This window comes from Myiozetetes cayanensis, unplaced genomic scaffold (assembly GCF_022539395.1).
Source record: "Myiozetetes cayanensis isolate MyiCay16 unplaced genomic scaffold, myiCay2020 scf3, whole genome shotgun sequence".
Classification (NCBI taxonomy): domain Eukaryota; kingdom Metazoa; phylum Chordata; class Aves; order Passeriformes; family Tyrannidae; genus Myiozetetes; species Myiozetetes cayanensis.
The window spans coordinates 24239133-24259400 of NW_026087521.1; the positions used below are offsets into that span (position 1 = coordinate 24239133).

General features: G+C 37.0%; 1 protein-coding gene across 1 annotated transcript in view; it reads right to left on the reverse strand.

The window, feature by feature from the left end:
- Nucleotides 1-20268, reverse strand: part of CFTR (CF transmembrane conductance regulator) — an 84859-nt gene that overhangs the window by 24089 nt on the left and 40502 nt on the right. The window contains exons 12-21 of the mRNA XM_050323786.1: nt 19546-19640; nt 16846-16932; nt 15273-16005; nt 14034-14162; nt 11091-11128; nt 9887-10140; nt 8814-8893; nt 3649-3799; nt 2349-2576; nt 359-459 (exon numbers count right to left, since the gene is read on the reverse strand). Coding sequence (XP_050179743.1) covers nt 359-459; nt 2349-2576; nt 3649-3799; nt 8814-8893; nt 9887-10140; nt 11091-11128; nt 14034-14162; nt 15273-16005; nt 16846-16932; nt 19546-19640 — 1896 coding nt within the window. The remainder of the gene's footprint in view (nt 1-358; nt 460-2348; nt 2577-3648; nt 3800-8813; nt 8894-9886; nt 10141-11090; nt 11129-14033; nt 14163-15272; nt 16006-16845; nt 16933-19545; nt 19641-20268) is intronic.

The following is a 20268-nucleotide window of genomic DNA, read 5'->3' on the forward strand; positions in this document are numbered from 1 at the left end:
ATAGGTGAGGATGAGTTAGCCTTGTGAAATATTCTGTTTTAAAGCTAATCCTACCTATTAAAATTAAAGGGCTTAATACATACAAAGCCTTATGTCAGCGGGAATTTTACCTCAAACCAGAAAAAGGCTCCCAGGGAAGTCAAACGTAAGTTGTTTATTGCAGGCCAGGAAAACTTTTGATCATGGAAAAACTCTGTGCAGTACCAAAGCCAGTAGGTTGCTACCAAAAGTATGAGGGGAACTTTTCTGACACCTCTGTCTGATATCCAACTCTGAAGATAATTCACTGCACAACTGTAATCAGCAAAATAAGGCAATTCCTCAAAAGAAAGCACAGTACAGTGCATTTTATGCTTACCAAACTATCAACATCGATGCTTGAGTTTACTGCCCACTGCAAGGTTCCCATAATGTTCATAGCTAAAGTAAGAATAATCCCAACTCTACCTGGTCCATCACCTGTGGAGAGAAAAAACACATTCAATTTCTATGCAAAGGAAAAATCAATAGAAATGAGAAAGTTAGCATGTACATCTTAAAATGTATATCCATACTCTCTTCTTTTGTTTCATGGAGAAAACATGGATTTGTTAGTCATACAAAGGACTGTTAATCACCAGTTAAACACCTGGCTTTGGCACTGAACTCACCAGAAACCCTCATCTTGCTTTTGCAGAGGAAAAAATTAAATCTTGGTACTTAAGCTGTAAACAGAATCAGGTCTCTGCAATCTGGATTTGACCTTCCTTTTTCCAACACTCACGAATCTGTGAAATTACTCTTATCTAACTAAAACACCAAACACAGCTAACAACTTCAAAATTCAAAACAGTTCAACTGATTTGCATTTTCATTTCTTCAGCAAATCGAGGACATCTTACTGTTCCACAAAGATGCAGATATAAATTATTTAGCTTTAATTGTCTGCTGTAACAAGTATGGGATTTCCCAGGGATTTTCCTTTATGAGTTCATACAATACAACTACAAGCATTTTAAACTATCTCACTGTTGATTTTTAACCTCACTACCAGCAAAGCTAAAAGGAATTGAGAATGTAAGCCAATACCTCTCTATGATTTCTCCACTTCTTCTATAGTTTACTTCAGCAAATTTCCTGTTTTTCTTATAGACATCTTGTTATTGGAGTAATTATAGAATTAAGCAATAAAAGCAAAATATTCTCTTCCAACCCAGTTAATTCTATGATTCTATGATTCCTCATAAGAGCTGGCAGATTCAAAAAAGGAATTTAGTGTTGCTACAAGGGCCTACTACCTGTAACAGTAATGGTTACAATGGTGGCAAGATGACAAATTTGTGTGCTTCGGTTTTTTTATAAGATCTCCTTATACAAGAAATAGAGGATAGCATTTCACAAACTATACAATATTTGATAAAATGCACACTTCTACATAACTCTCTTTCAACACTGAAGTACAATTGAATGAAATTTGAATATTGTTCAATTTTAAAACCCCCTCCACAAATCATCAAATTCTTGTTCATCAGTGACCACAGTACTGAAATTTCCTCCAGATCCTGCACACAAAGTTCAGCGTAAATTTTAGAGAGGCAGAACGATGCCCAAACATAATAAAAGTGTAATGAATTAAAAGCTGTATTTGAAGTAATCTATAGCTAGTTTTTCTACTGAACAGAATTATTCCAACATTTTGGGGACATCATTCTCTTATTCTCTACTTGTTGGAGGCTGGCTACACCTGGCCAGTCATGGGCCCCAGCTCAAATACAATTAAGATAGCAACATACAGTGTGATTCTCATTCATTCAGTACTGTGCTTACTAGGAGTCGTGAGTCATTTTTGGGGGATTTTGAATGGAATTTGCAAAACTTCACACAGAAAAATGGGTCAGCCGGTTGGGAATTAAAGAACTGGATGACCGTTTCTGCTATTGTTGTGGCTTTAAAAGATCATTAAAACTTTGCATGTCTCAGCCATTTGCAAGTGAGAGAAACTTTTGTTTACTAAAAGTCTTTTTGTTATACAAATGATATTCAACATCCAGGCCTCTCAGTAATGTGGTTTAAAACACAAGAGTACTTTTACAGCAATTACAGTCAAGAAAAGGAAAGTTCTGTCTCTTCAGTTATTTTCAGCTTAATCCCTTTAATGAGTTCTCTACAGTATTAGAGTGCAGATAATAATGGTGTAATTTCTATTTTAACTAAATTGTGTTTACTATTATGTCTTATGACATATTTAAATTAGTGACTCCTATGAATGCTTTTTTGTAACAGTTTATTTCTCTTTGAAGTTTCTAAAGCTGAGCTGTTAAAGAGAAGCAGAAGGCTTCCATTTCAGTACTTGGGTAAAGTTACCATACCTGTAGTTATGATGGAGATAAATGCCACTGCAACAAAAAAGACAACAAAAATCATTTCTATCCTCATCTGGAACCAGCGCAGTGTTGACAGGTAGAGGAACCAGTTTGCTGTGTGTAGGTTTAGGGCTTTGTGAAACAAGGTCTCAAAATACGGCTGCCGTCCAAAAGCTCTCAGCGTCCACAGCCCTTTTAAGCTTGTTACAAGGTGGGTGAAAATTGGACTCCGAGCTGTAAAGTGTTCAAATCAGAACAACATAAACATACACAAGCAAATACCTTCGATATAATGCAAAGACACCCCTCTATGCTCTAACTCACAGCAGCATAACTACTGTCACTGTGTGATTTACATATGTTGTTGGAGTACCTGACTGAAGTAATCCCAGCACAGGATAAAAACAGTCTTTGCGAGAATGGGTCGAAACTGCATTCAGTGTATTGACAGAAAGGGATCACATTAATTCTTCATAGTTAGCACACTACTTGGGGAAGCTCCTGGCCTTCTGTAAGATGCCACAAGAGAAAGGCTACTCCTCCCAAGCCAAAATTAATTCCTGTAATTTTGATAACTCCCTCATATGAAGCTTTTGTAGCACAGGCAGAGTACTTTAATGCTCTGGATTCAACTATACTGACATGGTAATTTTAAGCAGATCTTGCATTACATAAAAGGTGGTGAGCCAGTGTTAGTTCCCTGTGAATATCAAAGAAATTTAAACTTAGGTCTGAGGAACTTCAGAATAACACATAAGTAAAAGGGAAGAGGATCATCACTGTTTAAGATTCAGGACTGATTTGCTGAGGATCTGCCAGTTTGTTGTAGAGCCAGGCAGCAGTGCCTGCTTCTACAAAGTCACACTTCAGAATGAGGTTTTCAATTTTATTTGGAACATTTTGGTCTCTTAATGGAGAGAGAGGAAGGAAATTTAGTCAAATAACTTATTCAGAAATAAGATTTTTTTGCAATCAAGATATATCAATTGTAAATTTTTTTTTAAAGTCTGATCGCAATTTTGCAAGTTGCATTTACTGTCAAGAAAACCGTATGTCAGGCCTTTATTTGTTTTCAGCTGCAGTGGTTATAAAACCCATCTTTAAAAAGACCTTCTTTATTGTTCTTTGGCAGCAGAGCACTCAGTATTGGCTGGATCAGTAACAGCCCTGGTTTTACAGAGATATGTATTCTGCTCCCAGAGACAACCTCTTGCAGGAGAAAAGGCAAAAAAAGAGGAGATAGGATGAATCACTTCTCAATTGATTTGTTGTGGATTTAAAAGTCTACCAATTTTGCCACTCCTACCTTCAGATTCCAGTTGTTTCAGCTGCTGAGAAGTGTGGAGGAAGTATGCCCTTAACAGAATAAAGGCTGCTATCACAGGCACTGATGCCAGGAAGATGTAGGGTTGTAATATTGAGACTACTGTTATAGCGCCAATCACAATCAGTATTAACTGCAGAATGAAAGAAAAATACTATTGATATAGTAAACTTGTCATTTTATAGACTAGAGATTGATGACGAATTTCCTTCCCATGGCAAACATGCTTCAACAAACATAAAGTGCTAACCTAAGTAGGATTTGCAGCTGAGAACAAAACTCCATGAAAAGATCACAAGTAACTTGGACCAGAACTATAACCTGTTGGAATAAGCTGCCATCTTTTCTAATAGATGAAAGAAGTGTTTTCTGTAGTACAGTCAGTATTGTTGGCTTCTAAATTACGAAGTCACACAAAAACAATGGCAACTAGGCACTCACTCTCCAGTTAAAATTGTAAGAAGGACACTTGCAATATCTGCAGCCACCCACTTGCAATATCTGTGAGCCACCCTGTCTCTGTATTGCCTGGATTCTGTCCAAGACTGTCAGAAGCTGAATGTCAGTCTCCTGAAGTTTCTGGGCAAAGCAATTTTGCTGAGGATCAAGTCGAACCTCACTGCTTGCCCAAGAGACTGTAACCCACATACAAACCTAGCACTACTGTTCATCCTGATCAGAAGACAGGAAATAAGTTGTATGAGAACTTGTGGTATGACAAATTAGCAGTTTCAGAAGAACAAAAAGGTGGTTTAAGGTGACAAATGACTCAAAAGGAACAAAATCATTCCACAGTTAATCTATTTAACCCACCAGAGACTACCAGCATTCTATTTATTGTCAGTAGCTCCAGACAGATTTACCTAAATCAGGTCTCAATCTTTACTCTAGAAGCACCTTAAGCACCTAGACTGTTTTTGTCTCATATCTAAATCTAATGAACATCAAGTATGTCAGTGTACACAGAATAGCAAAGTACTGCTTTGTATCAGGGTGTTATTTTTAACCCTAAGCAAACTTACCAGCATAAATCAACTGCAAATGGACAATTTGGACAAAATTATGAACATCACATTGGAACATCACTGCAAATGACCAGTAAAGAAACAGATGGAAAGCAAAACTAATTTCACATCAGGAAGAAACCCGCAGTTGGTGTTTTGCTACTACATTCACATAAATTCAAGGAAGGATTTAAATTACCAGTACTCCAAGTTAGAGGTCTTTCATGAGCAAGAAAGCACATTCTAAGTTTCCTACATTTTTTTTCATCAGAAATCTGAGTAATTCAACAGCAACAAAGTCTATAAAAAAAAATTACTGCAACAAGGTAAGCGGGGAAAGGCTTTAAATGGGAAGAGTATATATTTAGATTAGATATTAGGAAGAAATTCTTTCCTGTGAGGGTGGTGAGGCACTGGAACAGTTGCCCAGAGAAGCTGTGGGTGCTCCATCCCTGGAAGTGTTCAAGGCCAGGTTGGATGGGGCTTTAAGCAACCTGGTGTAGAGGAAGGTGTCCCTGCTCATGGTAGAGGGATTGGAACTAGACAATTTTTAAGGTCCCTTCCAACCTAAGTGATTTTATGATTCTATAATTTCTTTCACTGTTTTTCTCATTTCTCTTTAAGGAATGGTGACACATGTGGGTTATGCTTGGGCAGGCTGTATAGCACCAGTCTGCAGCAAAGCAAGAATGGATTTGTGTTTACTCATTATTCAGAACTGCAAAATTTAGTAACACTTGTATCTCTCACTGTTAAGAAGCAAATGAGCTGTTCAACTGATATTGAGCCAAGTTATACAGCTCTCACATTACTTGAGATTACAGTCACTCAGTAACTGTTATAATTCCCATTTATGTAATTTACTCAAATTTTGCAAAGGTCACCGTGATGCCATATTGTTCTCACTGCTGGTCCCACAGTTATTTTACTAAAAGCTGAATATGAACATTTGTGTTACTTCATAAACTCCAAACACAAAGTAAGAATAAAGTCAGACAGAAGTCATACCTTCTCTAAAAAGGCAGAAGCAAAAATCGAAAACACAAGCATATGGCTGAGGAACGGCAGCAGAGGGCTCATGCAGCCCAGTTAAGAGCCACAGTGCTGTGCTGCAGGGACCCCAGATGCTGAGCTTTCAGCCATGGGACAGAGGCCAGAAGGGGAGACATCTTCCAACGCCTCCCAGTTTGGAAAAGGCAGCTGGTGGTAGAGACAGCAACTCAGCAAGGGTTCAGCGTGGCAATGACTACAGTGGTCAATGCGAGTTTATTATTTAGGGAAAACCAGTCATGACCATAGGTATAAATGTTCAATGAGTTCACTGTAACCTTTTGAGTGTGACTATATGAAACCTTAGGGAGAACAATATGTGCTAATAGCATCTCACATGAAGGATCTCCAAGAAATGACGACTCCACTGCAAGCACTGGCAGAAAACCAAGATGAAGTTAAGAGCAGTGGTAATGTTACCACAGTCATTAGCTGGATGTATGGAAACAGATCACATGGCTGTCAGAGAACGCATCACAGATGCTATCTCTTGTCACTGATGGAAAGGTTGATGCAACTTCTTTTATTGGCAACTTGGTATATCCCAGGGACTGGAAAGCAACACTCGCCTCTTTCATCCTGAAGCCTCATTATCTTGGATGAAAAGCCCTGGTTCCTAAAAGGGAAGACCCTTTGGTATGTCTAATGCCCCTAAAAGTACTAGGAAGAACTATGGCATAATATCCACAGCTGCAACAGAGAAAGAGGCAGTGTCCCTAAAACAGCAGTTAGCCACATCTACCAGCTTGTTCTCATAGAAGAGGGAGTAAAAACCAGCTCTACAATTTTGTGTCAGATTCTCAGGGAAGTCAGAAGGATGATCTTAGCAAACATAAACTGAAGGTTAGCAGAGACTGTCTCCATCTCCACCAGGCACAGATTTAGGCATCCCAGTATATACAGAAGCCAACATTTTCTGCAGATCTCTGCACCTGGGAAGAAATAACCACATGCACCTCTACAGGTTGGAGGCTGACTGACTGAAAAGCAGCTTTACAGAGAAGGTCTTGGGGGTTCTGGTGGACCACGGGGCAGCAACATCACTCTGCAGCGAAGGAGGCCAACAGCAGCAGTATCACCATCAGATCAAGAGAGGTGACCCTTCCCCTCTTCTCAGCAACAGTGAGACTGTGTCTAGAGTGGGCTCTCCAGTACAAGAGAGATACAGACGTACTGGAGTGAGTCCACTGAAAAGTCTTGCAGGTCATAAAGGGACTGGAGCAACTCACACACAAGGACAGGTTGACAGAGCCGGGTTTACCCTTATAAGAGAAGGCTTAGGGAGGTCACATCACTTTGTATGACTGTCTGGTGGTATTTATTACATTTATATAAATTATAACTGTTTCTGTATATGCAAATTTTTATAACTTCCATATATTTAAAAATTATATTCTGTTTATATAAATAACACTAGGTATTTCTTCCGGAGCAAATGTGCTTGAGCCAAATTCTTTTCAGTGGCACACACTGGGAAGATAAGAGACAATGGTCACAAGCTGAAATGCACAAAATTCCACTGAAAAATAAGAAAAAGCACTTTCATTTTGGGGATGGTCAAACACTGGAACAGGTTACTCAGGGAGCAGTCTCCACCCTTGGAGATATCAACTTAGCCTTGAGCAACCTGCTTTAGCTGAACCTGCTTTGAGCAGAGGCGCTGGGGAGATTCGAGGTGCTAGGTCCAGAGGTCCCTTCCACATTCTGTGACTCTTCAACAATCAGCACATAAAAGGAAAAATTCCTGTGTATAACTTCATTGTATCTTTCAGAGAAAACTGACTTTTCTCATTAGCAATGTCCGTGGAAGTCTGAAGCTGCCAAACAAGTCTGAATCTATGAAGGATCAGAAGGAATGACTGGTAAAATGATTCAAGGCAGTGGGTAGGTTCAATGATCTTCAACAGAAGAACCTGGAAAGGGCAGCTTATCATGCATGTCCAGGAGCCTCTGATGTAGAGACTGAGGAGAGACAGGTGAACCTATAGGACATTAGAGCACAGGTAAGCCTCTGAAAGGCATCAGAACAGAAAAGCCAAATCTTGAGATTTTCTTATTCTTGAAAACATGAAAAACTAGTCAGTTTCTTGTAGAAAATCTGAAATGTAGAGACAGACAAAGTAACATAATTCTGAAATAACATCCCCATGGTAGATGCAAAATATCAGAAGGCAAATTGCTACACGAGAAAACACAGTAGTGACTCCTGATCACAGCAAAGATTATACTAATGATTCAGAGTCTCAGTGTCCATGTTTACTCATTCAGCAAGTCTTCACAATGTCAGCAAGGCATGAATAGAGGTGTAATGTACTTGAAACTCTTCATGTCAAGCTGCACTGGCCTCTGTGAAGTCATGAGCCAAAGTTATCAATTACTAATAAAGATACAGGGAAAGGAATTCTGTCTTTATCAGTTCATCATGTTGGTAGGGACTGAAAAGCAGAGCAAACTCAAGATGGAGACAGGCAATCTGTACAGCAGAGTGTTTCAGTTTATTAGGTTAGGCCTGTATATCTCCTAAATAGAGGTAGAGAGGAACAGGAGGGCCAGGAAAGATTTGCTTTTATTCTAAAAATTTTCTGTGAACCAGTTCCATCTAAGGAAAAGCTGACATTTCCATAGAAGATAAAAGAACAGAAAGCCAAGAAAATATTCAATAAAAAAGAAATTAATTTAGGGTGATGCTAGCAAAATGGGAACAGAAGAGCTTGAGGAGGTGAAGTAATGAAAATGACTGACTGCAATCACAAAATAGCATGAAAAAAATAGTAATCTCAAGCCAAGATAACTGAAAAAAAACAAGAAATGCCCTTTACATCTCGCAGTTAAATGTGGGTAGGAGCAGGGATACGCATTCTGTAGGACAAAGATGTTTGTGAGCCTGAGTATTAAGAGTGGTTTGCACAAATAGTGGAGGTACACATAAAGAAAAGCACTCAAAAAAATCAATAAAGTTGACTTATAGGATAAGCAGCAATGTAAATAAATATACAGACTGAAAAAAACTGATATGACTTCTTTTGCATGGTGTACCACTGAAACCTTACATTGCTATAAGGCAGGAAAAGTTAGAACTTTTATTCCACAAACCTGAATGAAGTCAAATACTGTAAGTGGAAGTAAGTCATCCAGTACTGCTGTATCTTTTGAGAATCTGTTAAGCATACCACCTAAGGATTAGGAAATAAGAAGAAGTCAAAATTTTTAAATACCCCCAAAATCCAAGATTTATTACTTTAACAAAAGGTATAACATTTTTTCTGAATACAAAATATTAAGGATGAGTACGATATTTTTTCAAGTACAAACAATTCCATTCCAGTTTAGTGGAGCTACAGCTTCTTTCCCCATGGAGGAATTTGGCTACACAACTTCTGTTTCAGCTATTGGAAAAAAGCTAGGACAATGTAATAAAAACAAAGGAATAAAGGGCAGAAACTGAGGTACAAAGTATAAGGTCTGTAGTCCTTATGCTGCAGACCCTGCTGATTTGCAAACAATTTGCACATCATCATTTGTATGAGTTTGTAACCAGTTTCTTTGTTTCTGAGCAGAATTACTGTATTAATCATCAGGTAATGGAAAATGAAGGAGAAACTGTATGTTGTATTGTCATTTACCAGTGTCTCTTGTGATCCAGTACACACCAGTAAGAAGCATATGATATAGGAACTTCGTGTACAGTGGGTGATGAAACTTGTTGCACCAGTTATATAATGAGCTTCAGTTCAGTTCCAGAACCAATTTTGAATATACATATCATTATTCATACTAACTGATGTTTTATGCCATTTTAGTAGGATACTCATGAAATAAAGCACCTGACTTCTTGTCACTCACAACATAGCTGACTATATCTTTTCTACTGCAGTTTTAGACAAAGTCTATTCATCAGAAGTTATTCTAGTTTTATTGCCTAGAGTAGTGAACAACTCATTTTCTCTAACTTACAAGGTGATATTTCAGAATCAGAATTGACAACTGAAATATGTCACATTTAAGTGCAATGAAGTTTCATTAAAAGATTCACAAATTACTTTATGTGACAAACTTTTAACATTCCATCTGACTTAAAATGTAAATGGAAGGCAACAGTATCCTTTAACAAAATGAAAACCGTTTAATTGAAATAAAATGCATAGATGAGTTCCCATCTCAATTACCTGCTTTCCAAGAGTTGAATGTTGACATAGGTGCATGAAGAACTGCATGCACCATCTTTTGATGAAGTGTTTTAGACACTGTTATAAGTGTATGCACAAGGGGTAAGCCTCTGAAGATTCCCATGGCAAGCAGGGTATCTGCCACTCCCACATAGATGTAAATGATGTAGTAGCTGCTAGTGTCAGTGACAATTATAGGAGGTTTGTCAGAGGTACTGTTTTGTGACTGTGTCGAATTAGCCTTCAAAGCTGTCCTGTGTGATGGAAATTAAAAATAAATACATTATTGTAAATTGTGCATTTTTATCTTCTCTCTGTTAAATAAAACCAAATAGTACTGCAGTGTTCATTTGGTCTAAAACTATGTTAATGGTTATATAAATATATTTCCAGTCACTTTTTAAATATTGTCATGCACGTATAAAATATAAATTATGAATGGCTAATAAATCCACTGCCTGTTTAATCACTGACAAACCTAGCCTAATCAAGGAAAACACATCCAATTCTTTTAAGCAGAAAAAATGAATCTTGAAAAAAACTAAATTATTATGGAGTAAAATTCTTTAGATGTACTAAAAAAATCAAAGGCCTTAGTGACCTATTGTAAATGGAAATCAGCATAAATCCCTCTTCCTCCAGATCAGACCTAAGTCACCATATGCTCCTATACTCAAACACAGACTTATCGCTGCAGGACCAAAACAGGGATCAAAAGCATTAACCCAGGGAAAGCCGTACCACTGCTCAGTATGTTTTAACTTTCAATTGCCTGTGACTTCTAGGAACTTTTCATAGGTGAGCAGAGGAAATTGTAAAAATGGGATCTTACAGATATTGCTCCCTCAAAATATTCCTAAGCAAAATCTCACCTGGCACCTCTGAAAGACAGCAGTGAACTACAGTGCGTTGAGAATAATCAGGTCCATGCATCCCCTGAGTGAGCTGACCCGGACAAAGTCTTGCATATGCTGTTGTGTACTCAGTTACAAGGCATAAACTATTTGACTGTTAGCACTTAAAGAGTACCACTTTTGAGGTACCACCTACGTGAGATATTTAATCATCCATCTATGAACTATTTTGTTGAATATAAGCTACTGCCTATCCACACAGAATTCTGGCAGAATTTATTAATTATTTACACCAAAAATCAATACAAAAGAGACCCTGAATTTCTCAATAAATCATCACTACTACTTACCTTTTAAGAAACCATACCCCAATAAGAGAAGCAGCTACCTGTGACCAAAGAAAACAGAGTCAAATTTTGTCTTCTAACTCTAACAACTTTCTCTTACTTATCTTCTTTCATGGACTTTATACCTCTTTTTAGAGGAAACATACTAAATGGATGGAAGTCAAACCTCCCTGAAGCAGAAGCCTTGTCATATCTCCTTCTTTCTACAGAAACAATTTAGTGCATCCCACCAGGAAAGCTACATTTAGACTTGTATCACAATCAGGCTCTCAAGTGCCTAAATATTCTTTAATTTTTTTTACCGCACTTTAATAAAGGCTTGCTAATGCATTCCTAATGACAACTGTATATTTTAATATATTTTAATTTTTAAAGATTAATATTTTTAATGAACATAAAAGAATATGTCTCTAGGTATCTTCAAAGGCAGCTATCCAAATACAAACATCAAACCTTTAACATTGTTATTGCTGCATTGTTGTTCTTGCTAGCTGATGGCTGTATTTGGTGTATCTATGTGGCTGATATTGCTTAGTTTTACATAATTTTCCACATAATCTATTGTAATATTTTTAAAAGGTAGAATTAAACCCTTTTTATTGTGAAATGTTCCAGTGCTCAAAAGAAGCTTAGTCTATAACACATCCTCTTGTCTGTCCGCTGAGATACTGGAGACCTTCATCTAGTCTACCACCTTTTCACTCTGCTCTATTTCTGCCTATGATCTTCTTTTCTAAGGGTTGAAACAGTTTCTACATTGTCTTCCTATAAATGTTTATGTCACTGGTACAGAAATGTATTGTGATAATACCTCAGCACATAACTAAAGTCTTCTCATTGGGAGCCACTAACTTTTGCAGGTCTTACAGTAAATAACTCAAGATTGACCATGATGTCTTGCATTGAGTATTTAAAAGAATTAGTCTTCTTTCACAATAATATGTTTACATCTCCCAACAGAATTCAGTTCTCATCTTGACTCCTCACAACAGAGGAGTTTTTTCAGCTGTGATGATGAAGGTGGATAACACCGTGAAGAACAGCTTCACAAAACCGTTCTCTATGTTTCTGCTCATAACTGCTCTTCTTCCAGTTCAGCAACCCTAGCCTCTAGGTACTACATCTAGGAAACAGTTGTGATATGCTTAAGAAAGCTATTCACACATACACATACCTTGAAAATCAAGGAAGTATGTACAATTGATGCCCTATGGACAATGATCTGTGTGGACTCACCTTGGAACTTGCAGTACAAAACAATCCATTCTAAATCTAAATTAGTATCTCTAACATTTCCACAATAGTCCCACCCAGGTCTGAAGGGTCTCAAAACTCCACTCTCAATGTACTTGTCACTACTTTCTCAGTTCAACACTTGGATGTTCATGACTAGCTTTTCTTCATTTTCTAAGGTTAGAAGGATATAAACTGTTAGCATAGGCCACATAACCACTTGGCACGGAATTTCAGCTCAGAGGTTCACTAGAGATTGTGCTATGGTTGAGTATCTTCCAGCCCATTCATTTATCAATAGGCTTTTACCTAAACAATAGTCACATCAGAAAGTTTAACTTGCGTGGAAACATTCTTTGTCATAAGATTTCTTCTTCAATCAGAAGATGAGGCTTTTGAACTATTTAAAACTGTTTTAGTCTAATATAAAAGCAAAAGCAACACAACCAAGATTAGAAATATAGACTGAATATACAGGGATAAATCTGATATAACTCAAACCTAAAATTTCTTTCGGCTCTATAACTCACATTCAGCTTTGCTATTGTAGGTTTACACAGCCATTTTTTACTACAATGAAAATAAAACTTCCATGACATGACCACCTACACATCTAAATACTGTCTTGCCTTCTGGAGCTGGTTTGAAAATTCAGGATGTTAAACTAAATCTAAGCTCCAGGTTTTATTCCTTATCCAAGAGAACTAATTTAAATCACCTGCCATATAACATTAGTGTAAATTCAGGATACCATCGATCACTTCTTTATCCAGCTATGATGATACCAAAAGTTTGAATGCTAATGCAGAACTGCTAAAACCCTTTCGTTGCCACAATCAGACAGAAGTTACTCCTATACTCTTAATGGATTCTTCTTTCAGTTCATGTTGAAAAATACCAAGAGAAATTGGCACTGTATTTTATAAGTTGACATATGAATACAGTCACATTGATCTCCCAGACTGAAACACACTCCTTCCCTCAGAAAAACACTTGATTTAGGATATTAACTGTAAGGGAGGACACTATGAGATTCTATATGCTATAAGCCTTTCCTAAACTGAGAGACAAGACAAAAAGTAGGCAATTTCTGTTATATCAAAACCAGTCAGACTTCCATGAACAGCCAGACATTCTTCAGCACTTTTTCCAGTAGTTTTTTACACTGTATCTGGTAAAAAGTGTTCTTAGCACACTGCAGGAATACTCTATCCATCTTTAAATGCCATCACAGCCATTCAGCACTCTGCCTTACTCACCACTCTTCTTCCACTAGGAGCAAAGTTAGTAACTCACTTTTCAAAGCAATTTTCCAGAATTTATGTATGTATTCAACAAAAAATTGCATTAATCATTGTTGTTAACTCCCTAAGGCTCTGTAAATATATATTTTAATGGAAAATACAAGATTATTCACCTGTGAAGGAGAGACCTGCATAGGGCTATAGTTCTTATTTATGGTACCATGTAGCAGAAAACAATCAGGAATTTTGAGAAGTTGAGTCTTCTGTTGCTGTGCACTAACCTCTATCTTTGGCAAATAAATGCTTATGTAACCAGTAGAAAAGTCATTGCAATATAATTTAACAGAAGCTGTCAATAAGCAATACATACATGAGCTGATGCCTTTATGCTTTTTCCATTTCTTATTAAGAGCACAGTTTGAACAAAAATAATTTATAGCAATGTGACACCAAGCACAGATTTCCTTACCTCAACTAAGAAGACGATCAAACACAAAATGAGAACAAAAATCAAGTTTTTGTGGATGGTAAGGTATCTGAAATAGGTATTCCATGTAGTAACAGTACCCATGCTTTCAGGATCATCTATGAAGCATTCCTATCAAAAAATCAGTTAGACCATAGTAAGAATGATAATAGTATCCATCTATGAGAATTTCTGACCCATGAATGCTGCCATTTTTTCTGCTCACTCCAAATAATTGAACTGCAGCATTTAAATCAGTCAGTAATGGCTAGAGAGCAAAGTATTCACTTTTGAGTCATCTTTGATATAAAAATACAATTCAGAGATTATTTCAAATTTTCAGACAACACTGAAAGAAAGAACCAAGATTTGTCCAGCACTACAAGAATCAAAAACTATTAATCGGTACCTATTTTCTTTCAATGGAGATTATTATTGTAAATTTGTCAAAACACCGAAGTTTGGTTTTTTTCTGCTGAGACCACAAGAAAATATAGGCAGTGCTTCAGCAAATTATGAGTTTAAATATTTCTTGGAGCTTTTTATCCACATAGAAAACTCCTTCAGAAAATTTTCCGATTCTGAGAAAATGCGCTGTCAGTTTTCAGAATGAAAATAGTTCATCATGATTGACTGACAGTTATTAGAAAAAAATGAATTTTGGTCCAGTTCTTGCTATAAAACTCATCCTTAATTATATAATTTTCAGCATATCCATGAAACCAGAGTAAAATCAAGCTAACTCCTCTGTTCAGTTATCTGTATCAGGACACAAGAGCTAAGCAGTCTGACAAATTTGCCAAATTAAATTCCAGTTCTAAAAACTATGCTAGTACTTCAAACATATTTTATTTCTTTCATGAGCCTTAAGGTTTCAAAGGTCAATTTCACAATGTTTAGGTCAAATGTTTTACAATGATGTTTTTCCAAGTTATGGTTTCAAATTTCATTTTAGCATAAGTGATCTTAAAGGTAAAGTGCCAGAGATGAAAACTCTGTATTGAAATTCTCTACAGATACCATTCAAAAATTATAAAAAATCAGGTAAAATAAATTTTTGAGGATTTCAATGATTTCAAGATAATATTTGAGGTTAAAAATTTTCACAGGTACTACAAAACATATTCCACAGAGAATGACTACATTAGGAATGAAATAGTAGAGTAGAAAAATATATGAGAAATATATTGCACTAAACTACCACTGTACCAAAACCCCAGCTGAATGTAAATCAACACACACCTTCAAATCCTCTTCATTGATTTCATCAGTTATGTCCAAGATGCTGTCTCGAGACACGCGCCTGGTGTAGATATCTATCTCAGAAGACAGGTTTGTCTGAGGCACCATAGACATCTTCCGAAATGTTGTACTTCCCTTTTTGGAAAAGTTTGGTCCATAGTTCACGGAGGTGCCTGTCATCAGGTTTAACACAGATTGCCTCCTCCGACCCTGCAGTATATGGTCAGTGCTTAGCACGCTACTCCGAAGCAGACCTACATCTCCCTGTTCCAAGTCAGGAACCAGCGAGAGCCTCCTTTCTGGTGGGTCATTGTGGCCATCGTCTATCCCATTGACCTGCATACCATTCTTCTGCACTACTGAGAACTTCCTATTTGCATTAAGGGGGTTGATAATTATGGAATTCTTCCTTTTGTCATTGAAATCTGATTTTTGTTTAAAAGATTGTTTCTTTATTTCATTTCGTGATCCCATGCCTTCTCCTTCAAAGGAATATCGTCGGAGAGTCTCAGTTAGAATCGAATTTCTTCTCTCTGCACTGAACTGATCAAAAGAGTCAAATCCCATTAGCTCGGAGCTGAAGTCTGGCCGTTGACCCTGAAGTTCAGAAAATGTTCCATAGAAATAGCAGCTCCCTTCATGTAAAATTAATATTTTGTCAGCAATCTTTAAATGCTCCAGTTTTGAAGTAACCAAGATCCTAGTTTTATTTGCCATCAACTTGCACACACAGCTGTAAAAGATGAAAGTGTTAACATTTAGGGTTTTCTTCTTCATGGTTTAATGTTGCTTCTATCCCTTTCACTTTCAATCTATTTGCTCTTACCTGCTTCTCTCCCAGTATGAGCAGTCTTGGGTGCTCCCTCAAACTACAAAGGAAATGGTAGGGCTAAGATGTGTAAAGGGTGAGTACTTTATTGCAGGAACCAGAAAAAGGGGTACAATTTAATCAATTTCAGGTCAATCCAAAAAGCACAGTTCAACTTGAAAATGAAGTATTTCTTTTTATCTTAGAGTTACTCAGATCTTTTGCTGCCAAATTTACAAGTATTAGCATGATTTCAAAGCTTCAGACTTGTGGTGACTAAAAAGGTCATGGATGGCAGTGTTTGTCCTTACTCTTTTGATCAACTGGACAAGCAAAAAGTCTCTGTCTTGGGACAACCTGCTACTAATCTCCTGGTCAGCAGGAACTTTCATGTGACCCAACTTTTAGTGATTAGAGAAACAGGAAAAAATATAGCTGTTTGTAAAAATTTATACTCAAAAAGCAAGTAAGTGTTTTTAAATTAAAGCCTTTCTGCTACACAGACACAATAGATACGATACCATGCACATTGGGAGTAAGAGCAGTAGTGCTCACACCTGAACAAGGCTGGTTCCCAGTACAGTGTGCTGTCCTGCTGCTAACACAAAATACTAAGCCACGAGATATCCTGAAAAATAAATATCCTCAAAAGGTATAATTTTGATCACTTCAGTATTTTTCTACTGTTATTAAACTCCTGTTCTTGATTTTACTTTGTGCTGGTTGGTGGCATTCTTAAATCCAATCTATCAAAACATACAATACCTTTCAAATATCTCTTTTTCTGTAAAAATGTCCAAATGTCCAAAAGGAGAATCCAGTAGATACAAATCAGCATCTTTGTACACTGCTCTGAACAAAGAAATGGAAAAGATATTAACATATAATTTAAAAGAATGCCTTTGCACTTTTATCTGAAAACCTTGCAATTGATAGACTTTTCTACAGCAGCAATATGGAGCTGGAGTTCAACACTGAACGTGCTCATAAGACACCTTTCAATAAAGCCTTTTCTTGCTGGAGACCACCTTAAAAACTAACTCAGTTTTTCATTGATTTCTTTGCAATTAAACAAAGCCGTAGAGCTGCCTTTTACATAGGTTACTCTAAAGATCTGTTGATAGCCTGAATCTGACATTCCCCCTTGGTGTAAAATGATCATTTAAATAGGATCTGTAACATCCATTAGTGGCTGAGGGAATATTACATATATGTAAATAAAAATGTAAAAAGACTTAGGTCTCAGAACTTCGTTTTAAAAGTACTTCAAAATAACTGGTGAGCAAAGACAAGGGTATTAGGGAGGTGTGATCTTGCAAACACTATATAAAATGCAAGAATTATACAAAATTATATATAAAATAAATATATATATGTACAATAGTTTGAGTTGAAGACATCAAAAGCTATTGATAGCATTAAGACCTTAAGCTGTATGTACTTGGACACATCTCACTGAGCCCCTAAACTTTTGGTTAGGAGGGTTTTTTAGAAAAACGATTTCAGTAGAAGTTCAGAACAGAACCCCTGCCATCCTCTGTGAGAATGAAAATCATGATGTGATATCAATCAGTGTATAATTAGTAAAGAAACCTGGACAGCTGCATTTTGGTATTTTTTGAAGTATGTTAATGTGAAAATATCAAACCACCAGCAGAAAAGGCTCTCAATAATAGCTTATTATGTTAATAAATCAAGGAACTTTACTGAAAAGTTCTCCATTACAATGGATTTCACTGACCATACATTATGATGTGTGGCTGCGTAGCAACAAAAAGTTCATACTGTTCAGGATGCTTTTATCAGCAAGAAGTTTGCAAGGTTTTTTCTGGAATAATGGTAGCACTCAAATTATGCTATAATTTGTGTGTTGGACTTGGTAGCTATAAATAACTGGCTTTAGAGTACCAGGCCAGCAAGCTAGTTCAAACCCAGGGCATGCACTGTACTTTTCCCTTGGTCCTTTCTTTCCCCTGTTGTGGCTGCAGCCACGGACAGTGCTCTGTAAGAAAGACAGACCTATGTAGTCTCCACCTGCTTCTCATGATGGCTGGTCTGGTGTCACTCCTAGCAGGGATTCTCATTTCACGACCTTGCACACAGTACACCTGATACATGTATGCAGCCAGTCCAAGAAAACAATGTCCAGCTTATCACCAGTGCAGATGGGTACAACCCAGAGCTGTAATCCTAAATTTTCTCCTCCAGATTTTCAGAGTTTAATCTACAACCTACACCTCAATACCTGCACATCTTGAAGCATGCTCAGCTTGAACTGGAGCTCAAACAAAATGTAAGACAGCCACTGTCTTTATGACATTTAATTGTTCTGAAAAATAACAATTACTCAGCTGACAATAAATATGTAAGTTCTGTGACCCTCCAGGAAATGAGCTTTGACTGTCTGAAAAGGGACAGGCATGATTATTCATAACATCTAGAAAACAGTTCAGGTAAATTTTGCATTTTAAATGAAAATCTAGCTGTGTTTGTTGGCTTAGGGCTTTTTGTTCTGAAAGTTTTGCCTCTTCCTCCTCTCTCTTCTCTTACTTGCATAAAACAAAACCATCTGTATGTCTCTTCCCTCTCACAAATCTGCTAGAAAGATCCACATTGAAAGATTCTCCATTTCAATGAATTCATCTTTTAGCCTCACACAGACATGCACATCTTTCATAGGATGCCAGTGCAGATCACCATGACGTGATCTTACTTCTACTCAGTGTTTCTGAGCATGGGAACCAACACAATTTGCACTTGGCACAGAAATAAATGGAGCTATTTACACATGAGAGTTGTCATTACTGGATTTCTGATGACAGTTAAGTGATTCTGCTGAAACTCATAGCTAATTTATAAGACAAACACCTCTGTTATTGTTCTGTAGACCTTCTGAATTACTTACTAACACTGGAAGGTCAAACAGACAAGGTCGTTATTCATAGGTACTGACTACCCACTGCTTTCCACTTTTTCTTTTTACAACTGAAAAACCCCCAGAAGTATTTTTTGAAATGTGGTGTGCTTTTTTTTCCATTTTTTTACCTGTAGACAAGAATTAGGTCATTAATCAATACATAAACCGCTCTGAAGAAGTGTCATAGCAGGGAAAGATCCTGGAATATTTATTTGTATCTTTCTATGGGTTTCTTCAGTACTTAAGAAGCTACAGTTAAAGGTCTGAATTTCCAAAGGCACCTTGCACCAGGGAGGAAAAGATTCATCTTATGCTAAGCCATAGCATATGTCTTATATCCAACTTTTAGAATTCAGTAAATTAATATGCAGGTGTATCACAAACAAAATTGCATAGCAAAACTCAGATTTCTGATAGTAAAATCAAGTTTCTGATATACCTGGAGGATGGTGATTTAGTAGGACTTACTCCCTATGTATTTAAATGTTTAGTCATAATATATTCCATATACATGAAACAGAACATTAGTTAAAGAGCAAAATACTCACCTTGCTAGTGAGATTCGTGCTCGCTGGCCTCCACTCAGAATGATTCCACCTTCACCCAGCAGTGTATAATCTTTGTCTGGGAACTTGGAAATATCCTGTTAACAATTTTTTTAAGAATCAAACATGTATTTTCTAGATCCAAGAAACCAAGCTACAGACTGGATGGAAGCATAGTGTACAATGGTGTACCAACAGGTTAGAAGCAGTGGTAAAAAAACCCATCCCATGGAGGTTTATTTATTTCATTTGTTTATGTAATCAAAAATGGTGATAAGAGAAAGCATATCATTCTGTTGCAGAAAGCAATCACAAGCTGCAAGATCTCAAGAACAAATATTTATCTGAACAGTTAATCTCCATAAAAGCAAGGAATGTAACTTCATACAGTGTCAATCCAAGACACTAACTGTTCGAGTTTTCTGTCAAATAACAGTGATAAATGCACTTGCTGCTGAAGTTAGGGAGAGCAAGAAGCAAACTCTAAATCTGAGTTCTTTAAAACCCAGATAAGTTTATACTTCAGGTAGATTGATTAAAAAAAGCTTGCACTAAATCCCAGCCAGGAATGTTCAAGGTTTCCAAAGGTTTTGGAACCAAGTCCCACTGCTTGGGCTGTATATTACTTACAACTCATGACTAAGTTAAAAATGAACCTTTAGCCATTGATAAAAAGAGAAAATACCATTTCACTCTCATATAAGACAGTGATACCACGATCACTGT